At 31.3% G+C, this 10,516-nt stretch overlaps 1 protein-coding gene across 2 annotated transcripts; it reads left to right on the plus strand.

Annotated features, from left to right (window-relative positions):
* The first annotated feature begins 2,602 nt into the window (after positions 1–2,602).
* On the plus strand, positions 2,603–8,556 carry LOC132287080 (vicianin hydrolase-like). 2 transcript variants are annotated; one of them, XM_059789572.1, is made up of 13 exons: positions 2,603–2,761; positions 3,028–3,097; positions 3,407–3,465; positions 3,595–3,670; positions 3,818–3,895; positions 4,036–4,123; positions 4,241–4,493; positions 4,909–5,024; positions 5,157–5,374; positions 5,512–5,543; positions 6,065–6,167; positions 6,291–6,399; positions 8,064–8,556. In XM_059789572.1, the coding sequence occupies exons 1-13, from the start codon at positions 2,603–2,605 to the stop codon at positions 8,233–8,235; spliced, it is 1,533 nt and encodes a 510-aa protein (XP_059645555.1). In that variant the 3' UTR covers positions 8,236–8,556. The 2 variants fall into 2 exon arrangements, with proteins under 2 accessions (XP_059645555.1, XP_059645564.1); XM_059789581.1 differs by lacking the exons at positions 2,603–2,761; positions 3,028–3,097 and having other exon boundaries at positions 3,433–3,467; positions 3,576–3,670.
* The last annotated feature ends 1,960 nt before the right edge of the window (positions 8,557–10,516 follow it).

A 10,516-nucleotide genomic window follows, 5' to 3' on the forward strand; every position in this document is an offset into this window, starting at 1 on the left:
TTCTGTACTTAGGTTTCTATTTTAGAGTTGTATTTTATTTGTTAATTTCTTTTAGACAAGTCTTAGACTCTAAAAGACGATTATGTTTTGTACTCTATAAATAGATACCCATGTTATTGTTGAGAGTTAAGAGAAGGAAAGACGTGTAGCCTTATAACGGAGGGTGGCCTCATGAGGGAGTTAATGAATAGAGAAATTACACGTTTAGTAGAGTAAACATTGATGGTGAGAGGGAGTCTCGTTGAGTTTACAAAGAATTAGGGAGTCTCGCTGAGTTCATAAAGAAGAATTCTTGACCAAAAGTATGTGTTTATGGTTCGGTGTTGGAAATTTTCTACTTTTATAATATCTCTAAATCAATATGGTAAATCGTTTCTCATCCGCGGATGTAGGCTAAGTTTGGCCGAACCAAATATATCTTGTGTTTTGTGTGTGATTGCCTTTATTGTCTTTTTTGAGCTTTTGTTGCCGCAACAAAAACAAATTATGATATTTTATTAATAAAGAATTGAATTCTGCTTTGCAAAACATGCATATATATATATATATATATAAATTTCAATAAGAGGCCAAAATGACATTATCCCTAAAATTATGAAAAATAAGGAGATTAAACTTAAACGCTAAACTAAGATAAATACATAATTTTGAATTCGTTTAGACTTCAAACAAAAATTCTGATATTCAACAACCTTCTTATAGCACTGGAAACATAATATCGGACTCTAAACAATGAAATTTGGCCAAAGAAAGGACAAAAAAAAAAAAAAAAAAAATTCTTTCTCACGAATATGGCCAAATTAAAAGTTTTGTTTGTTGGGCCGTTTTCTATGGAATATGATTTCGTCTATTTTATTGGCTCGTTGAAACCATCCTTAAAAGCGTGTCAACCTGATCATTTAAATTTTTGGCTATCCAAACAAGCCTTAATTTTTTTTACAATCAGTGAAATGCCATATATATATTATAATATATATACATGTGTGGGTGGATAGATCATTTCATAGACGATCACCTTACATATTAGGCCTTGACTTAGCACGTCAAGAAACAAAGTCATGCAAATATAAATTAAATAATTTATTAAGCCAAAGCCATAACATGATAACTCAAGTGGTTAGCACGATCCTTGGATCAACATTAAAGATTCCTATGAGTTTACTATAGTGTCCCGAATCTTTATTGACGCCTCTAAGAGACTAAGTCCTACACATGGGTCCGGTAAAGTATAGACTTTCAGCTGCTGTCATGATTTTAAAAAATTATTTGCACTCAATCCGAACTCACAACCTCGTCATTGCAGTCGGATCATTTTACCTAACTAGAGAGAAGGCATCAACATGAAACTGAATCAAATATTGTTTCTCACTTTAATATCAATTATAACAGATTTGGTACTTTGTGGTTTGACCTAAAAATTTAATCTACACTTGGTAACAGAGCCAACTCTTTGGATCAAAGTTCAAAATTGAATTTAAATTCTTTAGTCTTAAAATGTGATTTATGCATTCACTAATTTGTGCTTAAAAAAATTAATATGAATCACTAAATGTCTCGCATTTGATTCTTCAATCATATTCTGGCTACATACTGCGATAGAAGTGGGAGAATTTAAATAATATTAATGATGTTCCTCTGCAGATACGCGTTATTTAAAAAAATATCGATGTTGTGATCTTAAAACAAGCACCAGATATCAACTCCCATCATTGAGAGAGTGAGAGAGAGAGAAAAAAAAAAACATAAATTACAGCTTAAAAAGGTTTCTCCTTGTTAATTTGTGTTATGTGCTTAAAAATAGTAATTTTTTTTTTTTTTGGCTTTTGTTTTTGTGAGTGTAGTAAAAAAATCTCTGCTCAGTTTTGCTCAAAAATAAATACAGAGAAAATAAATATAGATTAACTAGGATCTAATAAGTGAACTGGTGATTCAAGATATAATATATATATATATATTTCTTTGGAGTATATGTATCAGTCTCATAATACACGTACCATTTAAGTTGAAAGTGCAATTCGAAAACAAGAGTTCAAATACTTATTTTCCAAATCCCTGCCACCGCTATGCGAACATTCAAGATAATATATAGATATATTACTATATTTTTTCCCAGATAATATATAGATATGAGCTACACGTTTTGGGTTGACCGGCGTTAATTGGTACAGTTGCAGTGTATAATATATATATATACACACTGATTTTCCTGATTTATTTTTTTCCCATGCCATTGAAGATCATGACCATTAAGCGTTTTACATACTGGGTATTAATTACTAAATCCCCCATTTTCCAAGAGCAAACCCAGTTGTGATTAAAAATTAGATTTTGTGTAGACTTATACATAGGATATACCATAAAATAAAAACAACATCAAGTGATAAGGCTAATAAAATTCAAAAATAGGCAGCAGCAATTAAAACATGACTTTGCAACAGCTGGTCATGTCATGTGTTGTGTAAAAAATTTGGATTTAAATTATATTGACTCGTCAAACCTGATTATTGTTATTTTAAGTATGATTTAATTTTTTAAAAATTAATTCTATTATCCCACTTTTTACTCTATAAATTTGATTGAAGATTAATGTTTCGATTGAGAAATGGCAATTAGAGGCCATCCTCTCTTCTTCTTCCTACTCCTATCCCTTCAGGCTAGCATTTTGGCTAGTACTGAAGCTGCGAGCCATCATTTTTCTCCGCTCAATCGGAGCAGTTTTCCAGCGGGCTTCGTATTCGGGGCAGGCTCATCTGCTTACCAGGTTCGTTCGGGATTCATATCCTCTCCGGTCCTTCATCCCGTCCAGTACCATTCTATGCACAATTAAATCAATAATACAAGTCACTGCATCATAATGTAACACTTATGTAATACATTTATATCGAAAATGCAACTCATAATCTTGTTATACTGCTGTAACATTTTTAAATCGAGAATTCAACACCTTTACATAATTATTACATTATAAATGCATGCATGCACTCTCTTGTATTTATACATGTACGTTTGTGATGTTTCTCACCACAGAGTGAAGGAGCAGCACTAATAGATGGCAGGGGACCTAGCATATGGGATACATTCACCCGCCAACATCCAGGTTAATTTCTCTCTCACACATATTTGAGTTAAAAAAACTTCTTTAGTGACCTGTTATAAATTACGGTGTAATGAGAAGGGCTAAAATCACTCCAACGTGTTGAATTGATCTCGACTAGCCTTCCGTAGTGTAGTAAAATACTAGTGTACTAGAGAGAATGCTGGTTCCACACAAATTTGTACCCCACACACAAAAACGAATAATTTAGCTAATTGATTTTTTCTTTGATGTTTTCTTTTCTAGTAGAAATTTTTATTGAAAGTTCTCTTAGATGACATTTGAGAAATATTCTTATGATGTCATTGGCAGAAAAAATATTCGATCACAGTAACGGGGATGTTGCAGATGACATGTATCATCGTTATAAGGTATGCTTGATCATATTAAAATATTCCATTTTTCATGTTGGGTAATATATATTGTCCTTTTATATATATATATATTTATTATTGTTGTATTTTATATTCTTTTACCAAAATTGTTGGCATATTCTCCAGGAAGACGTAGTTTTGATGAAAAAAATTGGATTGGACGCGTTTAGATTCTCAATCTCATGGTCCAGAATATTACCAAGTAAGACTATCCCATTCATTATTGTCAATTATTCATATAAATATGAGTCCATGGAAATAAGTTGATTTTTTTTTTTTTTTTTTTCGATCCAACTGGGATGTATGATTTTGATTATATATATATATATATTTTTATTTTTTCTCTCAGAGGGCAAGATTAGTGGGGGAGTGAACCAGTTGGGTGTAAAATTCTACAACAATCTCATTGATGAACTTCTAGCAAATGGTGACAATTCAATCTCATTCTCATACACTACTTCTTTATTATTATTATTATTATTATTATTATTATTAATTTTTGATTGTTTATTCTAGTGTGTCATTAACATTTCTTATCATTTACAACTTTTGACCATTTTTCCACAGGTTTACAACCTTATGTGACTCTATTCCACTGGGATCTTCCACAAGCTCTGGAAGATGAGTATGGAGGATTCTTAAGTCCCAAGATTGTGTAAGTTATATATATATATATATATATATATATATATATATTGCACATGACATTCGATATAACTATATAATTACCAAATATTCAAATAATAATTAACCATTTTGATATGATGAATAGGGATGATTATCGTAATTATGTAGATTTCTGCTTCAAAACATTTGGAAACCGAGTTAAGCATTGGTTCACTTTGAATGAGCCGTATGCATATACTCTATTTGGATACACAACCGGTACTTTTGCACCTGGTCGATGTTCAAGCTACGCTGGGAATTGCTCATCAGGAAACTCTGCGACCGAACCCTATATAGTCGCCCACCATTTGATCCTTTCTCATGCTGCTGGTGTAAAATTGTACAGAGAGAAGTATAAGGTACGTTTGTGTTGTGTAATTGCTTAATGATTATTATTCAGAATATAATAGATTAAAAGAAAAAAAGAAAAAAAAAAAAGAAGAAACAATTCTAAACCGATGATAAATCGGCTAGTAAAATCTTTGAGGATCAATTTTCTCCTTTTAAGTCTTTGATTCGAGTCTCATTGAAAGTGAGGCCTAAGTTTAAATGATGCACATGATTTTTCAATGATTTTATGCATTAGAGTTTACAAACTATCTGAAAATTAAACGAAGTTAATTGATTCATTATTAACAACTGAAATTGTTGTATGAAACAACTTGGAAATATCTTTCTATGTATAGTCAACTCATGACAAGGAAATCATTTATTTTTTCATTAACCAATGCATTTGTGTTTATGGGATTAATTACTACATTTGAAAATGTGCAGCCTTATCAAAAGGGTCAAATTGGGGTAACACTAGTGACCCATTGGTTTGTGCCAATTTCACAGTCGACCACAAGCCGGAAGGCAGCTCAAAGGGCCATTGATTTCATGCTTGGATGGTTAGTAGCCCAATGTTAATTTCCCTAAGTTCACATTGTTGGATAGTCACGATTAGAGGTGACAATTTATATTGATGGCTCGTGTTTGTGTCGAATTCTACTAAATTTTTTTTAAAAAAATAAAATGTGCAGGTTTTTGCATCCAATGACGTACGGTGATTATCCTCATATCATGCGTTCTTTGGTGGGGAATCGATTGCCCAAATTCACCGACTGGCAGTCCAAAATGCTGCAGAAATCTTATGATTTCCTTGGTGTAAATTATTATACATCAAACTATGCATCTAATGTTATGTTCTCCAACAGCGTTAACCTCAGCATGTTTACAGATAACCGAGCTAATATGACGAGTATGCTCAAAACATAGTCACCTTGATGTGCTAAATATTCATCATCTATGCATTTTTAGTGGTTTATTTATTTATTTTTATTTTTTTCAAAAAATAATAATAAAGAATGTTCTTTTTTCTTCTTCTTGATTTTGCAGCCGTCAAAAACGGGATACCCATTGGTCAACCGGTACACGTTCGTCTTTCTCTCAATGCCTATATAAAAACATAGTACACACACACACACACATATATATAGATGTGTAATATATTGGAAAGATGATTACGCAGGGTTAGTGATAACCCACAAAAGTCGAGTGCATCATGTGAATGAGTATTTTAAATAATTATGGGAGTAATTGTGTTTTTGAAGAATAGTTTTCTCATTTTATTTTTTCTTAAAAAAACAAAGAGTAAAGTGAAGTGCAACTCAAATAAATATATATAAAATAAAAAGTTTGAATGTATATTGTTTTCTTGTTTGTTAATATGAAAATGGCTTTTAAGTAATTTTATCTCACTTAACTATTCCCTTAAATAATTAAGGGGTGCAGTTTACAACAAGTCAATTGTGCAGAGGTGTTTAGTGCACTTTTGTCATGAAAGTAGTGTCATCCATTATTGTTATTACAATATATATATATATATATATATATATATATTTGAACATATAGAAATCTTATGTCGTTTATGGTGTAACTGGTTTTGCAGACTGACTTAAACTGGCTTTACATATATCCCAAAGGAATTCGATCACTTATGTTGTACATCAAAGATAAATATGGCAATCCCCCAATTTACATCACTGAGAATGGTAAGTCGATATGTGTATGTATATATATACAGTATCTATTTTGTTTTCAATTGTGAGGCATGAGTAACCCTATCTAATAATTTTTTTATTATAATAAAAATGTATGTATGTTTTCATTGGCAGGGATTGCAGAAGCAAATAATAACACGTTGCCCATTAAGGAAGCCTTGAAGGATAAAGTGAGGATATTGTACCATTATGGTCATTTATCTCATCTTTCAAAAGCTATCAAGTAAGCATTTTCCATATTGTATGCTAAATTAATGACAAGTGACTTTATTAGGGAATTAGGGTTGAGTTTTCTAAGAAACAGTATTTTTTTTTAATTTTTTTTTTTTAAGAATTGAAAATTACACATTTTGTAAGATTGTTTTATGAAAATTAAGTTAAAAAGGAGTTTGTTTCATAGAATTATCTTTTATACTTTTTTTAAAAATAATATTTTTATTTTTTGAGAACTATTTTTTAAATGACAAACCAAACTTGTGTCTCCGAATAATTCAAACCTAATAGAGAGCTTAATGTCCCCATCTGCAAGATTCAGTGACGTGAATATTGTGAATGGATAGTGTTGGACTCTTCATTCAGTCCTAACTTAATTTTCGAATGATGGTTAATAAAATGGCATTAAAAAATCAAGGTAACTACGATTATTAGATGCAAGAAGTAATTTTTAAATTTTTTAAATTTTGGCGATTATAGGTGCAATTTAATTAATTAATTAATTATTATTATTTTTTTGCTGGAACATGTGACTAGCTACTCTCCTCCGAGCATGTGAAAGACCCCAATACCACATGTCAATTTTAATTTAGAGAAACTTTTCGTGATACTAATTATCCTTAAAGAACCCAATGTAAGACCTCTACCACACAAGACTAGTTATTATCTAATAATCCCACTCAATCAGATTATTAAAGGTTAAGTGCGAAAAATACCTTTCTATTATGCTTATATACAATGCATATCACATTCTTTCCGTACGTGCGCAACACACTCAAAATATTTGCACCCAATTTATCATTATTGAGATATTTTACATACTATTTTTCTATATAATAAAGATCATAAGTTAAAATAGTTAAGTGCAAAAAATTCACATGCTTGCAGTGCGTATCGCACCTCTTACATTCACAAAACTTTCCTAAAGTGGAAATATGGTGTTTATATTATATAATGCATTTTTGTTCTTTTATTATATAGTGTATATATTATTTTTGAGAATCCAGAGGGATGAAAAATACTAAAGATATTGAGGAAAAACTTCAAAAGTGGATTAAATATAGTTGTTGTCCACGTAATACCCATCTATTATAAGAATATATATAATATACACATAATATATATAATACACACTCCCTTAGACATTTTTGAAAGATTAAAAAGACAAAATGAACATTAAAATATTACTTCATGTTAGGAACCTGCAAAAATTAATTCGAAGCGTTTTCTGCGCAAGTTTGAAAGATTAAGTGAGATAATAGCTTGGGTTCTAAAATAGAGAGTGAAAATGTTAAGAGGGTGAGTGTTTTATGCACTTAACCATTAATTAAAAGAATCTCTCCTGATGTTTGTATATAAATATATATACATATTTATATTTATATAAACACATACTCACAATAACTTGAAATAATAATAATAATAAATTAATGGTGAAATTTTGAAAGATTAAATGAGATTATAGCTTGCGTTCTAAAATAGAGAGTGAAAATGTTTAGGAGGGTAAGTGTTTTATGCACTTAACCATTAATTAAAAGAATCTCTTCTGATGTTTGTGTGTATATATATATATATATATATATATATATACACACATATTTATATTTATATAAACACATACTCACAATAACTTGAAATAATAATAATAATAAATAAATGGTGAAATTTTGACAGGGAGGGAGCTGACCTGAAGGGGTACTTTTTATGGTCATTCCTGGACGACTTCGAATGGGACGCTGGTTTCACAGTTAGGTTTGGCATCAACTACGTAGATTTTAAAAATGGGTTGAAAAGATATCCCAAATACTCTGCTTTTTGGTTCAAGAAGTTCCTCAAAATGAAATAATTGGTATACTTGGAATGGAAGTTGGATGAGTCAATGGAGAGACAACGAGACAATAGTCCCCTTTTTTTTTTCTTTTTTTTTTTTTTTTCCCTTAAGGACGCTATAATAAAATTCTTTTTGTTTTTTCTTGTAATGGCTTCATCTTTGAAAAATTAAATATTTTGTTGCGACTGATTCAAGGAATTTAGTTTTTTCTACTTATTATTATTAATTTTTTGGCGAAGAGATATATAAAATAATACTTCTCAAACTTAGTATAGAGTTAATGTTCACTCAGAATCTAAAGTGTAATTTTTAAAGTGTCGCTCATATTCCTCCTTAATTTTGTAATATATTAGAATATCAACAACAAATAACACAACAACCTAATCAAAGTAAGGTCTAAACACTTGGTTCATCAAATCCCAACCCAAAAGACATGATGATGAACTAGTATTGGCCATAACGAAACCTAAAAGGCAGTCTTAAGGATATCCTCCTCTATAATCTTTAGCTGATGATAACCAGTCCTCAAATCAATCTTAGAGAACAATTGCGCCTCTATGAGCTGACCAAACAAATCATTGCTGTGTGGCAAATGATTCTTGATCATCACCCTATTCAGCTCACGGTAGTCAACACATAAGCGAAGTGACCCATTTTGTTCTTGACAAACAGAACAACAACTCCCCAAGGTGATGTGCTAGGTCGAATAAGCCCCCGATCTTGCAACTCTTGGATCAGCTTATTCAACTTCCTTAATTCAACCGGCACCATTCTATAATGTGCCCTGGAAATAGGTGAAGTACCAGGAATGAGGTCATGTAGAAGTCCATTACCCTCCTAGGAGACAAATTCAGGATATCTTGAAACACATCTACATTCTTTGACACGAAAGGAAACTTCTTTATAGTCATATGCTACTCAACCACCTCAATATGGGTAAGAAATCCCTTAGTTATAGTCCTTTCCAAGAAGGTAATTGTCCCATAATTGAGAAGACAATAATCTTCCCATGGTAATCTGAGCATGATATCTTTCTTATATAACCAAATAGCGTCAAACTCCTTAATCTGTAGTCTTATCCAATCAACAAGATACTCCAACTCCCAATCCTAACAGGATAAACACGACATATTCTATCAAGCGTCGTCACGCTTCCGAGTGGAGTCACAATAGATATGGTATTACTTATATTTTCCTACCCTTACTATCACTTCCTTTTGCCCAGTAATTCTTTACCTAGGCTCTGATACCAAATTTTCACATCCCAAAATTTTAAATACAAGAACCCTTATCTCGTATTAAAATTTGGCATGACTTTATTTACATAATCACAACTTTGTAAAATAAATAAATAAAGAAGTAGATGTGAATCTCCCTCTAATTTATTAAATTGGTACAGCCATGATAATATTCTACATCGTCAAAAGTAATCCACGATAACTGGATAAACTGAATTAAATCTCACAAAATAACATCATTCTTATTACAATGATCTCAACAAGGAAAAACTGAACCAAACAAAAGAATACGAAAAGCTAACTAAAATCCATCGCCGTCATGTGATCCCATTACGTTCCTACTCAACATGTACCTGAAATGTGATAATGGAATGAGATCACAAGCTCAACAAAAAATGCTAAATACAATTATCGTTCAACAAGCTAACCTTACTTTGTATTTTCATATATAAAAACAACTTAAATAAGAACAATAATTTAAGATCCATATCTCAAGTAATTTTTATGGCAATGATTATCATTAAACATTACTAAACTCATATATCTCACATGAGCCCCGGGCTCTCCTCCAATAAAGTGGTGTGAATCGTGTAGTCATGATCCCGGACTACCAAAAACACACGTGTGGTTGGATTGTACGTCTACTCTCCAGATGATCCTGGATCACGTTCACACAATAAGGATACATAAAGCCCAATGGCTATAATAAATGGGTAGTGAATTATGAAAGGCATTAATATTTAATAATTTAAAATATTAATTAATGTACCAAAATACATTTTTAATTTTAAAAACAAAACTCTAAACACTCAACCAGTGAGAGTACAAAAAATATGGACACTCCCTGTCACTAGATAAAAGTTCCTGCAAAATTTTAGAGTCTAACTCTTTATAGTTACTATGTATTCTCCATTTTAGTGCTAAAAAAATAATACATTTTTTTTTTCATAGTTGGTACTCACATATACATGCCTCCACTGAGGCTTGAACCCTTAACCTCCCTTTGGGAAGTAAAGGTCTTATACCGCTAGGATATTGGCTGTGATACCCCTAATTTC

This window comes from Cornus florida, unplaced genomic scaffold, assembly GCF_030987335.1.
Source record: "Cornus florida cultivar Cherokee Brave unplaced genomic scaffold, ASM3098733v1 CherokeeBrave_3.0.0_Hap2_Chr02, whole genome shotgun sequence".
NCBI classification, from domain to species: Eukaryota; Viridiplantae; Streptophyta; class Magnoliopsida; order Cornales; family Cornaceae; genus Cornus; species Cornus florida.

Bases quoted from the DNA above. Each gene is read 5' to 3' on its own strand.
- LOC132287080 (XM_059789572.1), top strand. From the start codon at position 2,603: ATGGCAATTAGAGGCCATCCTCTCTTCTTCTTCCTACTCCTATCCCTT. The intron at 4,494-4,908 runs GTACGTTTGTGT...GAAAATGTGCAG, and splicing joins TGTACAGAGAGAAGTATAAG to CCTTATCAAAAGGGTCAAAT. The intron at 5,025-5,156 runs GTTAGTAGCCCA...TAAAATGTGCAG, and splicing joins ATTGATTTCATGCTTGGATG to GTTTTTGCATCCAATGACGT.